The sequence below is a fragment of the Impatiens glandulifera genome, chromosome 1 (assembly GCF_907164915.1).
Source record: "Impatiens glandulifera chromosome 1, dImpGla2.1, whole genome shotgun sequence".
Lineage (NCBI taxonomy): Eukaryota > Viridiplantae > Streptophyta > Magnoliopsida > Ericales > Balsaminaceae > Impatiens > Impatiens glandulifera.
This window is the reverse complement of record NC_061862.1, coordinates 42635134-42654930: the sequence shown is the minus strand read 5'-3', so window position 1 is coordinate 42654930 and position 19797 is coordinate 42635134. Positions and strand designations below refer to the sequence as shown.

Genomic DNA, 19797 nt, shown 5'->3' with positions numbered 1-19797 from the left:
GTACGTAAGATAAAATCCATATGAGAGTAAACATATTGTAATAATTTAAGTAAAAAGAGTGGCTTAAAATATCAAAGTTGTAGATCAATTTTATTAAAAATGTCTTAAGATCATAGCTAATAAACATTTTTAATTCTCAAATCTATTTTCAAATGCACAAGATTATCATTTCACAATAGCTTTGTGAGTATTAAAAATGTCTATTAGCTATGATTTTATTTTATTAGACATCTATTAAGATTTCAAACAATTAACTATGGGGTAGGATATTCGAGAAAATATTTGGCCATTTAGAGAAGATCCATTTGCTACTCATTTGCTATTTCTTAGAGGGATACTACTTATTTAAAATAATTATTTTTTGAATGAATTTTTATAATGACTAAAATACTATTTAGTGTCATATTCAAAACAAGATTTCAACCAAAATAACAATTATCCCAAATAAAGTTGTACAAATCAAGGTGCATTGGTAAACTTTTAAATCAATTTGGACACCTTATATGATTTGTACAACTTTCTTTGGAATAATTGTTATATTTTTGATTGAAATATTATTTTGAATGACACTAATTACGTATTTTAGTCATTATAAAAACTAATTTAAAAAAATAATTATGTTACACAAGTATTCCTCTAAGTTTATCATTTAGTAAACTTTTAAATCAATTTGGACACCTTTATATGATTTGTACAACTTTCTTTGGGATAATAATCCTTCAAACTCAGATCTAAATAAATAAAACACACCCAAAAATATGATTTAAGGATTCCCAAGTTGTTCCTCTCTCATGCCAGTTGATAATATATATAATAATTTAATTTATAATTTTTTGTTTTAAATTTTCAACCGATATTATTAATGTGATATATATTTAATTAATAATAATTTAAAATTTTTCATGTCATTAGTAAAAATAATATTAATGTGATATATATTTAATTAATAATATATTTTTTAAAATTATTATGGTGTTCCTTTTATTTATATATATATATATATATATATATATATATATATATATATATATATATATATATAAAATAAGTTAATGTATAATTTCCTTAATGTAATATTATCGATATAAAAATATATAACATTCATATGTCATTAATAAATAATATTAATGTGATATATATTTAATTAATAATATTTTTAAAAATTATTATGTTATTCCTTATAACAAAATATATGTAATAATTTAATACGTATATAATTTTAAATTAATTTAATATATTATTTTCTTTTTAAATTCTCAAATATAGTTAAATTTATATGTTAGTTATGAATAAAAAAAAAATAAAAAATTATTAAGTGCATTCAGTCTCTACCTATATAAGTAACATATAAAATACTAATATGACATTCAAAATAAAGATTTCAACCGAATAACATATATCCCAAACAAAGTTGGGCATATAAGGTGTCCAAAGTTTACCAAATCATCTAATAAAAAGAGAAATAAGTCTTCAAATTCAGATCTAAATAAATAAATAAAACACACAATAATATGATTTCAATGATTCCCCCAAGTTGTTTCCTCTCTCATGCTAGTTGATCCATTGGGGTCCAAAAACTCAATCTGAAAAAAAAAAATAATTAATTATAAACAATGATTTTAATAATTAATTAAAGAGAAATTAAAACTTACATTATCTTTGTTTGTGTCTGATGAGCCTTCCCCAGATTTCTCTTTTTTAATAAATCTCCCTTTCTCTGATCTCTTCCTAGTGTCAGCTAAAGTCTTTCTTGCAACATACTGCAAAAAAAAAAAAAAACAATTTGTGAACTAGAATAATATATATACATATATCTACCTACCTAACAATATTCATATATTCATGAAACATTTTCAAAAAAATATATATACTTACCCGGATTCTCTTGGAAAAGTTCCTCTCTTGTTTCTTCTTTAAATACCTATCAACCTTTATTTTCCTCTCTTCAGCCGAGATCTTAGGCACTTGAAAACCACCACTTCTAGGGCGATGAAAAATATTAAAGTCGGTAGCTTTCCTAATCGGTTCTTCTTGAGCATAGAGCATAGAGAGGATATTATCGTATCCATTATGATTATTCTGATTGGTCGGAAAGGTGGAGGCGGTGTAGAGATTGGCGTCGACATTGAAATTGGTATTGACGACGCCGTCGAGATTGACAATGGCATTGGCATTGACATTGACATTGACATTATTATCGTTAAAAGGATGGAGGCCGGGGATATGGTTATAAGATGTACTATGGTTGAAATTAGGATATGGGGTATGGTTAGGTGTGATGATGTCTGATGTCGGGGAAAATGATCTAGGATTTGGAATGAGCGAGATTATCTCTTCCTCATATGCATTGTTAGAATTCGGCGGCATTGTAGAGTATACATCTACATCCAACGAATCAAAAGAAGTTTCCGGGATGTCTTCATGATAATATCCCTCCAATAATGATTTCAAAACAATTTAATCATGTTAGATGCATGGTTAACTAAAATGGAAAAATTATATACTAAGATAGAAATGAATCATATTTTTTTTTTATATTTATTATTATAGCAATCCATTTTTCATTTTTATGAGAAAAAGTATTATAGCAATCTTCACTAAAGAAATTTTGTCAAGAAATTTGGTGCAACCATTTTCAACTTTTCTTTTGAGAAATATATGTTTTTTTAAGTATTCAACATGACTAATCATTAAAACAATTAACAAAAAGTATAATTTAACCAAATCTCTTACCACTTAAATATATATATCAAAGAGAAGGTACTAATGAGAAAAACAATTACATATAGTTAATAAAGAGAGTAAAATATATAAGAAAATCTTAACAAAAAAAATACTTAAGCTTTGAGAATCCTAGATCGAAAGATTTAGAAATTTGCAAAAAAAAATCCTCTCTAAGCAACTCACAAAGGGTCATGTAATTATTAAAAAAACTAAAAATTACATTTTTATCCCTACTTATGAGAGGGCACATGAGTGATTCGTCTCACAGAGACTCTCATAGAGGACTCTCGCTGATTTCTAACATATGATTAATCATGTTTTGAGGTTTTCATTTTTTGAATGGTACTTGAATTTATAAACCTATAAATTGTGTTAATGTGACTTTTATATGTGAGTTTAATTTGAAAAGTGTAGACAATTATTATAACAATGTAGAAACTCTAATGATTAATTTGAACTATATATTATTTGGTTTGTAAATATATAAGAGATGTAACATAAAGAATAAATCTTATATAATAAATAGAAGATAAAATTAGAGATTACATTGAAAAACATATTGGATGGAATGGCAGCTTCATCTCCATGTACCATTTTTGCAGCTTAGAAATGAACCCTAGAGAGAGAGAGAGAATGGAGAGTTTCTGGCTATGAAGAGATGTTTTATTTGAGATTTTTATAATAAGCTCCAAAATCTTCTTTTTTGTAAAAAAAAAAAAATTCAAATATATATTTTTAAGTTTGTTACATCATTTCACAGTGATGAAAAAGAATACAACTCTCTTTTTCATAAAACAGATTAAAAAAATCAATACCGTTGTCTAGTTTAGGAAACATTTTAACAAATTAATAATGATTAAATCCATAATTTTTAATGCATATTAATTTAAATTGTTAAATAAGGTATTTTCTATTATATTTTGAGAATTTTATGACAAATTTAATTCTTTTCTTTTTTTTTATTTATAATTGAGATAATTAACATTGAATTACTTACTTAAATTGTTTCTTTATAGATTAAGAAGATAGTCAAAATTAATTTCTCACATATATATTAATATTTATTTTATTTAATCAATATTTTATTATTATATTTTTTTTACCATTAATTTGTCACTTTTTATAGACAATATATAATTGTTAGATTGCTTTATTTACATTATTCAACGATCATAAAACTGATCACATGTTTTTATTTTGAATAATTAAACTAATATAACCTTTTCTTTATTATTTATTAATATCACGATTATTATTAGTATTTTATCACGATTATCATTACAATATTTATAATACAATTATAATACGTCATAAAAATTGTTAAAGTAAAAGTAATTTTTAATTTTATTTAATATACAAGATTATATTAAATTAGACCAACCATTTTAGGTAAAAAATGGACTAAAAAAGGTAAATTTTATAAACTTTATATCAGGCTAAATAAACAATTCATATTTTTTTTACCAAATATTTTTTTTGATGGTTGACAATAAAAATTGACCAACAAAATAAATTGTAATCTCAAAAGAAATTGTGATGATATCTAACATAATTAAATTGCAGATATAAAAAGAAAAATTATAATCTTCAAAAGTTTCAGATTAAATATTTCAGGTTTCTTACCAATTATGTTTTAATTAAATTGAAGTTGAGACAATGACAGTAAAGTTCATGTCAACTTCTCAAATTAAAAAGAAAATGTAAAATGTTATTTTTTTTATATACCTGAAAACCAAAGTTTGATAATTAATTCAATATAAAAATAATATGAAATATAATATTGCATTTAAATACTTTTGGGATAGGGTAGTCCATTTAATTTTTTAAAAAAATTATTATTTTGTTGTTGTGAAGGTGTAAATTTTATTTACTATTAGTAAAGTGTTCTAGAAACCAAACCAAGACAAGATTACATCAATGTTCATGAAAAAGGCAAACCAGAAACAAAACTAACATAAGAAAACCAGAAGGATGATGAGTTGGTTAATGCAAGATTGCTAAAGAGTTGGAATGTGATATTGCATTAAGATTAATCTTTCACCCTAAATTTACAATAAGTTGATCACATGACCCATCAATTAGACTCATCCAAAGTAGGAATGAAAAACTACATGGTCAAATGCAAAGAGACAACTTATATTATGCGTTAACATTGTATGGAAGGTGGATGTAGCGATTAACGCACACAAATGTATGATTCCACAAACAAAAACAGCAACAACCATAATTAATAAGGAGTTATTAAAAGAATCATACAAACAACACGGTTTCATTTAAATCGAGACAAGGACAAAAAATAAATTAAAAATGTTCAACATACCTATCAAAAGAGTTTAATAAAATAAAAATGTTCAACATACCTATCAAAAGAGTTTACTCCTTTTCATTTAAGATACCGAGGGGTTTGGAAGGTGATTGATGACAAGGTGTAACACCCTCTTCATTCTTTCTTCTTCCTCCTCATCTTCTCATGAATCTAAAAAAAATTTGAACAAACAAAATATAGATTGTCAAACATATCTAAAAACAACTCATAATAGATGTACATAAATAGATGATCTTCACTAAGAGATGTTGATCATGAAGGTTATATAACATATATATGTGGATTTTTAGCAAAATTGGAGCAAGGGAAGGTGGTGGGAATGATTCCTTATGTGAGCTAGAAATAGGCGAGTAAGAGTGGTGGTGAAGGCGATGAGAGATTGATCTACTTGTGAGGCGGCGCCTTCCAGAGGAAGAGCGGAAACCTATAAAAGAGTTCTCCCAAATGGGCCGCCAGCGGAAGAGTCGAAACCTAAAAAATATTATCCAAATGGGCCGCGTACAATGTACAAACGCGGAGAACATTTCTCTATTCGTATTAACTAACCAAGATTTATTTAAAAGTTATTAGTTACACATACAATTATTATGGTAATATAAAATCTATTATTGATGTTAATTATTACAACTAGTCGAGACACACTAACACATATGTCAGGCTAATTAGAATCATATAACATTTGATAGTTCAAAATAAAATGCATGACAAACTAATGTGATTACTTTATTATTGTGTTGATGACAATTATTATATCTTAGAATTTATAATTGAATTAAAAAAATAAGATAAGTGAATTATGTCGTTGAGTTATAAGATAACAATAATAGTTTGTGGTACCAAGGTCATTTAAAAAAATAATAAAAACTCTAATATATACTTTTAAAAAATCCATATAAATAGAAATGGATTGTTTAAGTATAAACAATATAAAAATCAAAGAAAAAGTACCAAAAAAATATCCCAATTACGTCCTCTAAGGCTCTAGCCATTCAATTCTCCCCCAAATATATAAAATTCACCATGAATTAGTCTAATGAGACTATTACAACTATTGAATATAACTACAATGGTTGTGATTGTGATGGCTAGGTAATCCATGAGAACACAATATTAACGATGACCCATTGTTTGCTTTGGTATGCAAGGACCATAATCTCAATCCACGCATCACAAAAGTCGACCATAGTACTAAGCATAAGTCACTGCATGTCGGAACAAGTTTCAAATATTAAACACAACCATGTAATGAAGGAGTAGATGGGAGATCAACTCCTCCTCACTACACATGCAACATCCATCGAAGGGTCATCACAAAACCCTTCGACATGTGTAGTCGGTAAACCAAAAAATTAAATTTGTTATTATTTTATTATGTATATTTTATGTGAAATTGATTAAATATAATAATTTTATATTATAATTAATAAAGAAAAAAATTACTTAATTTAGTTGGTTAAACATTATATCAATACATGATGTGGTACATGATTTAACCCTAAGGACGCATCCAGATTTAAAGTATGGGTGATCATAAAACCCTTTGGCGTTATATTAATATATGTTGGGCTCGCATACGACATTAGACGACACGAGTAATCTTATAGACGGTCGTAGGGACAAATTTAAAAATTAGAGTTATGATTAACTTGAAAAAAATTGGGGTAAACTCAAAAAAAAATTAAATTAAAAAAATGAACCAAAACATTATTTAAAAATTTTATCGCACAACGCACTATCCAACTATATAGTTAGGATCAATTTAAAGAAATGATAAGCTTTGGTGCAATATAGCCTCCATGTAGGTCCGTCTAAAGACCTTTCTTATCATTAGACGTCGGTCATGCATGGAGGCAAAGTACTATCCTAGGCATGATCATGGGACCGTGATGAACAAACATTGAATAACTTGTACTTACAAAAGATGAAGCATGGTCCCTCCATCTGATTTGATCTGTTTACAAACCAATGGACTAAGGTGCTGTTTGGAAACACTTAGAGTTAGAGTTGAAGTGAATAAATATCATAATAAAATATTAGGCTTTGTTCGGTCCAGAATATTTAAATAATCTGGAGAGAAAAAAAAGATGATTATTGGTGATGATTTTAAGGAGATAATAATATTTTATTAATAAAAAGACTTAAAGGGTATTAATATATATATATATATATAAATAATAATAATTTAAAATAAAGAGTTTTTTAATATTTTGGTTAATGAATTAATTAATTTGATAGATGAGATATGGAGTGAAGTGATAATTGATTTTGTTAGATTATTTGAAAAACTCAAAACCGAACAGAAGGCATGATATAGGTCTAGAGATATTCGAACAAGAGGACTTACATCAACCCATATATTGATGACAATGACAGAATCATACTAAACCCTCCTCGAGAATTTTATTACGAATATTAGAATTATTTGCTTGAAATCACTACTCCATACATGAATTTAAGGTATAGTACATAGTCATTTATATTTCATTACATGTGTTTTTCGACTATTAACTAACCACTATTATCTTATAATTACAGGAAAAAAAGGTAAGATCAACGCTGTGAACATAGCGAAATTGATGTACCCCTACCACACCGGCAACAAACCATTCGCAGAAGAAACGAGATATGGTAATTTTTAGTTATTATTTAATTTTCATAATATCTAACATATGATATATGTATGTTATTTGTACAGGAGAGGGAGATGCGACACCCCCTTAGTCAATCCGAGTTCTTTTTACAAACACATACACTAGGAGAGCGACTGCCGATGATCCGACTCCCACGTCTTCTCCGCTGTTTCAGTAAGCCGTCGTAAGTTGTTATCCTTTCTATCTTTTTATTTTGCATGTCTAAGTTTAAAATTACTAACATTAATGTTGTAAATGATTGTAGATTGTTATGCGCGAGCGGCTATAAGTAAACCATAATTTGTCGTCGTTCGAGGTGTTTGAGTCTACTTTGGGACGTCAGGGACACGGGAGGTTCATGACCAGGATGAGATCGGGAATACGTCCCACTCACTTTAAACCCGATCAAAGAGGAAGTTCTTCCTCTAGTGTCAACTCACGTGTGTCACAACAAACACTGATGGAGTAGAACATGATCTTACGAGAAGAGATGGAAAAGATGCGCGCAAATCAGGAGGCACAAGAGGAAAGGACGATGGAGCAAACCGACATGCAAGCACAATTTATAGTAGATCAGAATGCACGGCATGTCGCTCTACAGGCGCGCAGATACGTGCACAACAATTAAATATTAATATATATATATATATATATATATATAAATATATATATTAAATAAAATTTCACTTTAATATATATATATATAATATTTATTTTATTACATTTTAAAATTTCTTTTAATATAAATTAAATTATGAAATTATTTCATTTTAAATATTTTATTAATTATTTTAAATAAAAATTAAAACAAAATATAAATCAAACTATAACCTATCCTATCTAATATAACATTTAAATTTTAAATAATTCAAATAAATATTACTAAAAAATAAAGTTAATATATTTAAATAACAAATATTAACTAATTTATAAATATACCTTATCTAACTTAAATATTTATAAAAAAAATTATTATAATTTTATTTTATATATAAACTAACTCTAAACCATCCTTCTAAATAAATATATTAATTATATTAATTAAAATAAATTTACAATATAAATAAAATTATAATATACTATATTATCTAATATAAATTAAATTAAATTAAGAAATTATTTAATTAAAAAAATTATATTAAATAAAATAAATTTACAATATAAATAAAACTATAATATATATTATATTATCTAATAAAACATTTAAATTTTAATAATAGTAATTTATAAAAAAAAATTATTTATTTAAATTTTATTTTTTATTAACAAAAGTTAATATTAATATATGTATAATTTTTTAATATTTATTTTATTATATTTTAAAATTTTATTTAATATAAGTTTAAAAAATATTATTAATTATAAATATATAGAGAAAGGTAAAAAAGGAATGAAAATTAAAAAACATAATTTTTACTAACTCAATATACAAATAACTGAATCCACCACCAATGTATACATGAATATTAAACTACTTAAATACCACTTAATTAAATTACTTAATTTATTAATTAAAATATTAAAATACTTTTATTTTTAAATGATTATTATTATATTTATATATATTAATACCCTTTACGCCTTTTTATAAAAAAAAAAAATATTAACATCTCCTCCATCAATTACTCTTTTTTTTTACTCACTAAATGATTACAACCCAATCCAAACAAGTCCTATATTATGAACATTTTGGTGAGTTAGCGTCCATTAACCTACCTAACACATCTCTCATATTTTTGCACTGTTTTATGGATGGTTCGAATTTGAATTATGGTTATAATAATTGAGGTGATTTTAAGAAGATATGAAATATTCTATGAATATTTTGATAAAAAAAAAAATCAAAATATATAATAATAAAATTCAAAATTAAATTAAGTAATACTATACAATAATAAAATATTGACATTCACTCTTTTCTCCAAGAGAAAGGACAATCATTCTTGAAGGATAATCAAGTCAAGTCGATGAGAATTATTTAAATTATATTTTTTAAATTTGAATTATTTAAATAAATCCAACCAAAAATTTAAGTTTGAACATTTTTATACGAAGGAATTCATTCCTTTCTCAATACTTTTGACAGCATCATAGTATGCAGTATCTGCCGACTCCGTATAGTTGGGCTGCCCTAGACTCAATTTTCTTTTTTAATATAAAAGAAGGGAGGGATAGAAAAAAAATGAGATTTTATGATTTTATTGTTATTTGTTTTTTAATTTTAGGCCATTAGGCTGCCTAGGGAATAAGTCTGCCCTGTCTCCTGGGCTTTTTTGGGCTTACTTACTTCTGGGCCGACCAGATATAACCTGTTTGGTCTAATAGAAACTATATAATAATATTTTAATAGGGTGTTAAGTTTTAATGTTTTATACTTGTATACAATTTAATTATTTATACTTACATTTGATATAAATTTATAATTAGTCTTTCAAAATAAACATTTTTTTTTATAACTCTTAATTTTTTATTTCTCATTAACTCTTACTAATAATAATATTATTATATATATATATATATATATTTAAATGGTTTAATATTATAATTAAAAAAATATATTTATTTTTATAATGATAATTCTATTAATTATTATAACTTTTTATACTTTAATAAATTATAAATAATATTGTTATTTTATATTTATTTTTTTTATAATTATTAATAATATTTAAATTAAATAAATATAATTTACTGTTAATATTATAATTATTTTTTATATTTTAATTAAAATTATATTAGTTATTAAATATAATAATTACAATATTAAATAAAATTATAATTTTATTCTTATTCTACTTTTTTTTATACTATATATTAAACACAAAATTATAGATCATATATAATTTATACCATTTATTATAATTTAACAAAACAATAATAGCATATTCAACTAATATTATATACGTATATACTTGTATAGTTATAATTTATATTTTTTTACCATGGTTATCAATCACAAAACTTAACCAAAAGTTAATAAGAAAATAAACAAACATATAACTAATTATTTGAAATTATTTAAACATCTGATCAATCGGAAGAAGGTGTTATTTTTTCAATGCAAAGACTTTAGAAACCCCTCAATAATTAAATAATTTTGAGTAGCTCAATGTTCAAACCACAGCAAGCATGTTCATCATTTTCTGAGTAAAATGTTACTTTAGTGGACTACTGACTGTGCATATTGTATTACCCTAGTAGAGACCCTTGTCTTTCTTAGGAGAAAAAAAAGATTCTTTCTTCTTTTCTGATTCACGAATGTAGGCCATTTCAACCAACAGTAGAGAGAGATAGAGAGAAAAGAAACCATTTTTTAGTTTCAAGAAAAACAAGAAAGAAAGAGAGAAAAAGAGAGACCCAATTAGATTTAGATCTCCCCCCATGAATTGATTATCGATTTGTCAAAATGGGTTTTTCATTGAAACCCTTTTGCCTCCTCTTTCTTCTATTCTTCTTCACGATTAATGCATCTGATTATACAACTTTGATTTACAAAGGCTGTGGAAAACAACCCTTATCAGATCCAACCGGACTTTATTCACAAGCAATCTCATCTCTTTACGGTACCCTAGTTTCCCAATCTTCAAAAGCCAAATTCTTCCAAGCCACAACTGGAAACAAACAATCCGCCATTAATGGAGTTTTCCAATGCAGAGGTGACTTAAGTAATGTCGATTGCTACAACTGTGTAAGCCGTCTCCCAATCCTAATCGACAAACTATGCGACGGTTTTCCAGTGGCAGCAAGAATCCAACTCGTCGGTTGCTATATGCTCTACGAAGCTTCTGGGTTTCCTCAAGTATCAGGATTGGAATTACTTTACAAGACTTGCAGTGGGAGTAACAAACAAGGAAGTGGGTTTGAAGAGAAAAGGGATACTGCTCTGTATTCACTTGAGAATGGGATAATAAGCAGTGGAAATGGTGGGTTTTATGTTACAAGCTATGAATCAGTTTATGTATTGGCACAATGTGAAGGGACGTTAGGGAATGGAGATTGTGGAGAGTGTGTGAAGAGTGCTGTGCAGAGAGCTCAAGTTGAATGTGGAAGCTCTGTTTCAGGACAGGTTTATCTTGATAAGTGTTTTATTAGTTATAATTATGGGTCTTCTAAGAATCGACCGTCAGCAGCAGCAGCATCTGATTCTTCATTTCCTACTCCATCTTCTTCATCGTCTTCATCTAATTCTTTCTCCTCAGGGCCAGGTGAGAAATCAAGAAATCATCGATTTGTTATTATCATTATTATTGTTGTTTTGTTTCTAATGGATTGGATATGTTCAGGCCAAAACGTCAATACAGGGAAGACAGTGGCTATAATACTTGGAGGTGCAACAGGATTGGGATTTGTAGTGATTTGTTTGCTTGTGATTAGGAATTCAATGAAGAAACATGACCGTAAGTATGGATTTCATGTTTTTAATAGATGGGTATTCTCTGATTATTGTATCAAATCTGCAGATTATTGAGGACATACGGAAGGAAGGAAGAAGAAGAAGATAGGGTTTGGATTGAAATTTTGGGATGAATGAATGAATGATAAGATCAATCAGTCAATTTTGGTGTCTTTTTCTTTCACGTTTCCATGTGGGTTGCTGCCTGTCTCTTTCTCTCTTTTTCCACCGTTTTAACTTTAATAATTATTATTTTTTTCTTTCTTTCTCTTGATGCTCACAGTTCATACGATTCCTCTGTTTTGAAATCAAAATTAAACCCTGAACTTGTCAGATCTTCTTCTCTTCACGATTTCCTTGTCTGGTTCTTCCCTTCCGATCAATCTCATGATGAGAATCAATGATTTTTAAAGGCCCTTTTCTTAAAATAATATGAATCCTCATCTAAAACAAAAGTCTATATGACAAGATAATATATTATAATTTAAAACAAATGGGCTTTTAATTTTGTATTAATTTAAACCATTTAGAAACACTTTCATTTTTGTGTGTAAGGAATGTCTTTATACAATTTCACACTAAACCGTTTAAGTAACTTTGACTTATTAGAAAATGGGTTTGTTAAACAATACAATTTTTATGAAATATTTCTTAGTTCCTACTTAAATCTGAATCTATACTCAAACAGTGTTTCAAAATTGGCATAATCTGCATAATGATATAACATAGAGATTGTAATTGAAATGAAAGCTAATCAAGAAGAGTAAATCCTTCTTTTATATATGGTAAGCATGAAAAAGGCAAGTTTAAAATGTTATCAACTTCAATAGACTTGGAGGCAAGAATATCCAGAGCTGAATCCCTATTATTGTTTACTAACATTCCAGAATTTCTACTCACCACCAGAGATGAATTACACAGCCACGGCACAGCGACGTTAAATGCGAAACCAGAACCCCTATGATGATTTCTCATCAGCGCTTCCTTATAAGCCTGGCCAACACCCAACACATACTTGCCCACATTTGGAATCTGGTGAATAGCAGATCGAAACGACCCATCATCATCAACATCCAATTCTAAATCTGAATGAAGGTTCACCACAACCGTTCCATGTTCAGGGTGAAGCTGCCTTTCTAAGGCACGAAGGAAAGGTGCATTTGGGTCCCAAAGCATTGATGGGAAAATGTCATCACCATCGTAGGCATCTATGAATACCATATCGTAAATGTTTGTGGTTTCAACAACAAATTTCTCAGCGTCGGATTCGAATAGGAACAGCCTCTCGTGAATGCCTTTCCACAACAGTTCGTCCAATGGATTTGGTTTGGGTTGTAAATGGTCACCAGATGGAGACACCACTGAAAAAGAAGGGAAACCCATTCCTCGGATTGAGGCTGAGATGACTATTGGATCAATTTCTACTATGTGAACAATTGCACCTTGAATTTTACTAGCCAAGAATAATGGTAGACTTCCACCGCCATGACCAATGCACAAAATGTTCATTACTTTTGTCCCAAGAACAGCACTCTTGAGATCATAATCACGAGCTGATGCGATCGCAGCCATACCAGCTGATACCATACTCTTCACATCTGCCAGAAGAACAAATTTAAGAAATATCTTTAGTTGATTTAAAGGAAATGGCAACAACAGCTTGACTAGATCACAAGAACATAAATGACATTTTGTTTATGAGAAACCTACATGGAACAGGAAGACAATTTGCTTGCTGCATAATAAAAACAGAGCCAGGATCTGATTCTCTATATGCAGCCATTATTTTGGCTGTACTTTGTCTAGTATCGTCGTTAAAGTGTAAATTTCGCCATTGATAACCAAGAATCTTAAACCGTTCGTGTCCTAGATTCAACTCTGCATACCTTTGATCAAGCCACTTCTCAGTCTCTGTCCAGTACAATCTACTCTGAGAACATATAAGAAGATGAATTAATCAAAACAGTACATAAGAATGAAATTGGTAGATCTAAATAATGCATGGAGGAAAACATTAGCAGGAGAGAGAGAGAGAGAGAACTGGTTTTGAAGCAGGGTAGGCGACGACGGAAACAACACCGTTTCCTCTGTCGGAAGTGGATCGGAAGACGGTTTGGCCATTGGATTTACTTCCCCCCCACCATTCCTGAGAGTAAATCCAATCTCCTTCATCGTCGATACGGCGGCGAACCGTAGTTGAAAACTGCCGGAGCCTCGTTTTCAAACCTATTTTGGCTCTCAGCCATACCATTTTTTTTCTTCTTTCTAAAACCCTAAACCCGCTGTCATCTAACAAACAAGCGTTTAAAATCGAAAATGTCAAACATATTTGAGTGTTTTTTATTTTAATTTTTTTTATAAATAATTAATTCTCACAAGTTATATAAAAAAACAATTAGTAAATATAATAATACAATTTAACATTTATAAAATCAAAATAATTAAAAGATGATCTAGATATTAAATTGTATAAACATTTTACAAAATTAAAACTCCTAATAAAAAAGATTCAATGATTATTCAATTTATTAAATTTTTTATAAAAAATAAACTCATTTAAATTCGTGAACGATGAGCGTTGAGGTAAAGTAAGTCTCTGAACGTCAATTAAAATTAACCTTAACCAAGTGTTAGTAAACAACGTCGAAAAATGTTTTGTTAAGTGAAAATAGATTTACGTGTATAACCAAAATAGTAAAAATTCATATAAATAGTGAGAGGATACCTCTAAAAGATCCTTCATATGAAATATGGAATCCATAAATTTATAAACTCTTTATTGAAAAAATAAAAAATAACTCTAGATTCGATTATTTCATCTTTTTTGCTACTAAGAAATGGACGAACACTGATTCGAGAAATGGTCACCAATACAATTAGAGTGTACGAGCAGCAAACGACCCATCAATAATTGAGAGTTTTATTCGGATTATAAAATTTCGGGACGAAAAAATCAATCTGACTAAATAAAATGTCGGACTGAACCGAACGCAACATCAACTAAAATCTGAGTGAGGTAAAGAAAAAGAAGACACCCTCCAATACTAAAAAAGAGTTAATGAAAAAGTCAAAATTATTTTTTAGAAAAAAAATGTGAATATGCCTAGTTTTAGAAGAGATTATTATTATTTTTTTTTTCTTTCAATGAGTTAGAAAAGACTTATTCACATATATATATATTATAATTTTTAAGTTATTCTAGTATTTCTACATCGTGTTTCCAAACAAAACCATGCCATTTTTTTTTTGTCATTTGCATAATAATTCACAAATATTGATATTTGATTTCGTTTTTAAATATCATATTTAATCTAGAAATAACACCAAATCAAGTATTAAAATTCACAAACTAAAATAAAAAAAAATTTAAGAAGTTGTTAGTGCCACTACTTAGTGGGAGTAAATTATAAAAGAAAGACTCGGTAATGATAAACAAAATAGAGCCAATGAATGCAGCCCTAATGTTGTCACACCATAAAGTCGAAGTTCGTTAAGAGGGGTAAGAAGGGATTGTAACTAACCAAGTTAAGAAGGGTAAGAAGGGATTGTAACTAACCAAGTTCAACGGTGACATGAGCTAAAGTTCAAAATTCAGACTCAATGCTTAAGCGAGAAACAATAACTTGCTTTTTTGAGTTCCAAGATATTAAGTTATCACCAAGAAATATACAATAACTAGCCGTGGATACCGATCATTAGGACAACTGGCCCAATCGACATCTGAATAGACAACGAGAGAGATGTGATGATAGACTGATGAAGAGCCTCTGATTCGGTGAGATATGAAACATCCTAGAAATTATATTATTATTATTAGAAGTCGGCCTCAACCCACTGCCGAGAAATCCAGGAGTTTTTTTTTTAAGAAATGACTTACGCCATTAATTTAAAAGACCCGAAAATGGTAAAAGCAATACAAGACCTGAAATTGAGCTTACAACAATTTGCTTAAAGTCAACACACGATGGCCATAAGGATTTCACAGTTGGCTTAAGAAACGCACACGGACATGAAATCATAGTACGAAATCTGGGAGTTGTCGTGAAGAAGGAGGAGACGACGACGACGGTTGATGAAAGGGTGGTGGTAGAAAGATGATAACGATAGTTGAAAAGCGGATGCCTGAAATTACTAAACAGATCTCTAAAGCCGTTAATAGTTGAGGATGGAATGTCACCTAAATTAAGTTTATTTTGTTGTTAGATGTTTTTGTTAATTTGTGATATATATATAAACATTAAATTTAATTAATAATTTGGTAATATTTTGTTGTATGTTGATGATAAAATTGACAATATTCTTGAAACAATACCATCAACATCTGCAATTGAACAGCACACAGTAATTAGTATATATTTCTCATATCCATTTCATGCAAAGAGAACAAAATGAAGGATGCGGCCACCTGCCGTTGCTCATCTCACTTAGCTGTAAGTCCACAAGCAATTCGAATATCCCATGTCCATGCAAACATGAAACATGTCAGCAAAACTGCATGCAATCATCATCCGCCCCCCTTATAAATTCCCCATCTCTCTTCCCTAAATTCTCATCTCTATGCCCACAGCCATGAACACTTCACTGCTCTCTCTCTTCTTCCTCTTCATCATCTTCTTGGGCACTGTCTCCGCCAGGAGCAGCAGGGAACAGCCTGAACATGACTTTAGCCAAGAAGACCAGGCACAGTGCCAAATTCAGAGGCTCAATGCCCAAGAACCCACCTTTACAATCCAGGCTGAGGCCGGCGAGTCCCAGATCTAGGAGTACTGGAAGGATGATCAGTTCCGCTGCGCCGGAGTTGTCGCCGCCAGGCATACTATTAACCCACGTGGACTCTTCTTGCTTTCTTACTCCAACGCCCCACTCCTCATGTACATTGTCAAAGGTAGCGGAATGTCTGGAGTTTTGATGCCTGGATGCCCAGAGACAATCCAATCATCTCAGGAATCCCAGAATAGACAGAGAGACAGCCAGGAAGCTTCGCGGAGAAGACGATAAGACTTAAGAGAGGTCACATTGTCCGCGTGGAACAGGGCTTTCAAGTCATCAGCCCACCCTCGAGGAGGGAGGAGTCAAACGACAACGGCTTGGAAGAAACCGTTTGCTCTACCAAGCTGATCGAAAACATCAATGACCCTTCCCGCACCGATAACTTCAATCCACAGGTTCAACACCCTAACCAGCTACGACCTACCCATTCTCAAATGCTTGAAATTGAGCACAAGAGAGGGGTTCTTTACAGGGTAAGTAAGTATACTATTTATTTTATTGAATCGCCTAAATGATAAATCTAACCATTTATTTTTCAAAAAAATCTAACAATTTAATTAATGGTAAGAATATGTCAAATTTATTTATTAAGTATCAAAATTCTATTTATATTTATATGTATTAGTTTGTCAAAAAGTATCAAGTATGTTTGAAATAACATATATATATATATATATATATATATATATATATATTAAAAGGGTCAAAAATTTTGCGACTTAATATCCACCTATTTTTTATTTTTTTAAATTGACATTACTTTTAATTAATTTTCAATTCAAACTAAACTTATTTTTCTTTACTCATTCTCTCTCGTAACCTTTCATTTTCTTCTAACTTTTCATTTTTTTTGATTAACCCAAGTTTTATCATATTTTACCATCTTTCGATTAACCCATAATTTTATCAGATTTTACTTTCTTCGTTCTTTCGATTAACCCCCAAGTTTTATCAGATTTTACCTTCTTCTTTCTTCCGATTAACCCCCAAGTCCCTAACTGAACTTTGAAACTGTCATCGCCGCTGGTGGAAGTTTCTGTTGGCGACGGTCTGGCCAAAATCTCCCTTAGTCGAACCCTAAATCATTATCACCATTAGCAGACAATGCCGAATCAAGGTAAAATTTTAGTATTCATACTACTCACACTATTAAACTTTATCAGCTCCCAGTCGTAACCCCCAATCCAAGTCTTTCTCAGTTAAACCTTAAACTATCATCGTCATTAGTTGAAACATTCCTTGGTCGAATTCTAAATCGTCAATGTTGTGGTGAAGTCTTTGTTGGCCGAATCCTAAAACGCCAGCGCTGTGGCGAAGTCTCCTTAGCCAAACCCTAAATTGTTGTTCTGAATAGCTCATAATATGAATCGACTTGGAGAAGAAAGGTTAGTTGCACTGTAACATGATAGTTTGTTTGTTAGTTTGTTGATTTTGTTAGTTAAAGTTTCCTCTGAAATGGTATAGCAACGGGTTGTTAAAGTTTCATCTTATTGTTATAACAATAGTTTGAGAATTTGAATTGTTTCATTGTTGATCAAAATTGTGAAATTGACTGTAAAATTTTTAGTTAAAACATTGTTTAAGTTCTTAAAAATTTTCTTTAGTTAAAAAGGTTAAATTTTTAGCTGGATAAAAATGACTATAAAATTAGAACGGTAAATAAGATTCTGAAAATTAAGTTAAAAAAGAAATAATTAGTGTTACTGTTAAGTAAAGTTTTAAGAAATGGTGTTATATAAATACAGTATTGATAAATTACAATTTCATTTAAATGTTATATAAATACAGTTGAACTATAACAGTATTGATAAATTACAGTTTTATTAATGATAGTTTGTATATTTGTCTCTTAGTTAGAGAGAATTAGCTGTTGAAGAAGAAGAAAATGACAGTGATGAATTCATCGTACGAGCAATTACCATCTGATTTAGTTTCAAGTGAGAATGAAGTAAGTGATTCCTTTAGTGAAAAGACATTTGATAATTCTGATATAGGGAGCTTCACAAATGAAGATGGGTAGAAGTGGATCTTGATAATTTGAATATTGAGAGTTTAGATAATGAACCAGTGAGAAAACCAAGTCGAGGTTATGCCTATAATCCCAACGATAATGGTAATACACTGTTTAAATTTGGTATGACTTTCAATTTGAAAGAAAGACGCCAAATTGGCCATAACAGAGTATAGTTGTGCACAAAAATTTTCTTTGAGATTAAGTGTGGTTGATAATAGGAAAATAAAAGCAATATGTAGTAAGGGGAAGTGTCCTTGGACAATGTTTATTAGCAAAGACAACACAAATAATACATGGATGATCAAGAGAATTCAATCGAAGCATACTTGTTACACAATTAACAAAATTGGTTTAGTAACTGCTAAGTTCATTGCCTCCAAATTTGAAGAGAGGATAAAGATAGATCCTTCAATTACCCTAAATGTTCTCGGTGAGTTATGTAAAACGGAGTTGAATGCTGAAGTGACAAAATCAATGGTTGCCAGAGCTAAACGCATTGTTATGGAGAAATTGAAAGGTAATGCTTTAATAGAGTATCAAAAGTTATTTGGATATGTTGCTGAAATACAATCCAACTGGAGAGCTGAACACAAATTTTGTGCAAGACATTGGTACGCCAACTGGTCTAGAAAATTTAAAGGTAATGACCTCAAATTCCGATTTTGGATTTGTGCAAAATCATCTTATGTAGAACAATTAGATGAGAATATTACAAAGTTAGAAACACGAAACCAACATCTGGACCTGCAAAATTCACGAAGGTATGAGCTGGTCTCTAAAAAAGATTCTTAAACTAAGAAGCGATACTGCAGATCTTTATGACATCCGACTAGGGGACGGGAAAGACACTCTATTCTGGCACGACCATTGGTTTGAAAATCAGCTTATCATCGACAAGGAGGAGTTTCAAAATACTCGTATCAGAAGGGACTGCGCAAAA

At 29.5% G+C, this 19797-nt stretch overlaps 3 protein-coding genes across 3 annotated transcripts; 1 reads left to right on the top strand and 2 right to left on the bottom strand.

The window, feature by feature from the left end:
• Positions 1–1517: 1517 nt before the first annotated feature.
• LOC124925936 lies at positions 1518–2367 on the bottom strand. The gene is made up of 3 exons (XM_047466081.1): positions 1876–2367; positions 1653–1760; positions 1518–1583 (listed from the first exon to the last, which is right to left on the bottom strand). Exons 1-3 carry the CDS (start codon positions 2365–2367, stop codon positions 1518–1520), a joined length of 666 nt encoding a protein of 221 aa, XP_047322037.1.
• Positions 2368–10917: 8550 nt separating this feature from the next.
• Positions 10918–12344, top strand: LOC124922593 (plasmodesmata-located protein 2-like). The gene is made up of 3 exons (XM_047463314.1): positions 10918–11885; positions 11964–12077; positions 12141–12344. The coding sequence occupies exons 1-3, from the start codon at positions 11087–11089 to the stop codon at positions 12146–12148; spliced, it is 921 nt and encodes a 306-aa protein (XP_047319270.1). The 5' UTR covers positions 10918–11086; the 3' UTR covers positions 12149–12344.
• A 475-nt stretch (positions 12345–12819) lies between these two features.
• On the bottom strand, positions 12820–14351 carry LOC124921010. Its single transcript, XM_047461608.1, has 3 exons — positions 14115–14351; positions 13784–14003; positions 12820–13671 (listed from the first exon to the last, which is right to left on the bottom strand). The coding sequence occupies exons 1-3, from the start codon at positions 14322–14324 to the stop codon at positions 12824–12826; spliced, it is 1278 nt and encodes a 425-aa protein (XP_047317564.1). The 5' UTR covers positions 14325–14351; the 3' UTR covers positions 12820–12823.
• Between the last annotated feature and the right edge of the window lie 5446 nt (positions 14352–19797).

Coding starts and splice junctions, on each gene's coding strand:
- LOC124925936 (XM_047466081.1), bottom strand. CDS start 2,367: ATGCCGCCGAATTCTAACAATGCATATGAGGAAGAGATAATCTCGCTC. Junction 1,761..1,875: donor ACTTTTCCAAGAGAATCCGG/GTAAGTATATAT, acceptor TTTTTTTTGCAG/TATGTTGCAAGAAAGACTTT. Junction 1,584..1,652: donor CAGACACAAACAAAGATAAT/GTAAGTTTTAAT, acceptor TTTTTTTTTCAG/ATTGAGTTTTTGGACCCCAA.
- LOC124922593 (XM_047463314.1), top strand. CDS start 11,087: ATGGGTTTTTCATTGAAACCCTTTTGCCTCCTCTTTCTTCTATTCTTC. Junction 11,886..11,963: donor TTCTTTCTCCTCAGGGCCAG/GTGAGAAATCAA, acceptor GGATATGTTCAG/GCCAAAACGTCAATACAGGG.
- LOC124921010 (XM_047461608.1), bottom strand. CDS start 14,324: ATGGTATGGCTGAGAGCCAAAATAGGTTTGAAAACGAGGCTCCGGCAG. Junction 14,004..14,114: donor CCTACCCTGCTTCAAAACCA/GTTCTCTCTCTC, acceptor ATATGTTCTCAG/AGTAGATTGTACTGGACAGA. Junction 13,672..13,783: donor AAATTGTCTTCCTGTTCCAT/GTAGGTTTCTCA, acceptor TTCTTCTGGCAG/ATGTGAAGAGTATGGTATCA.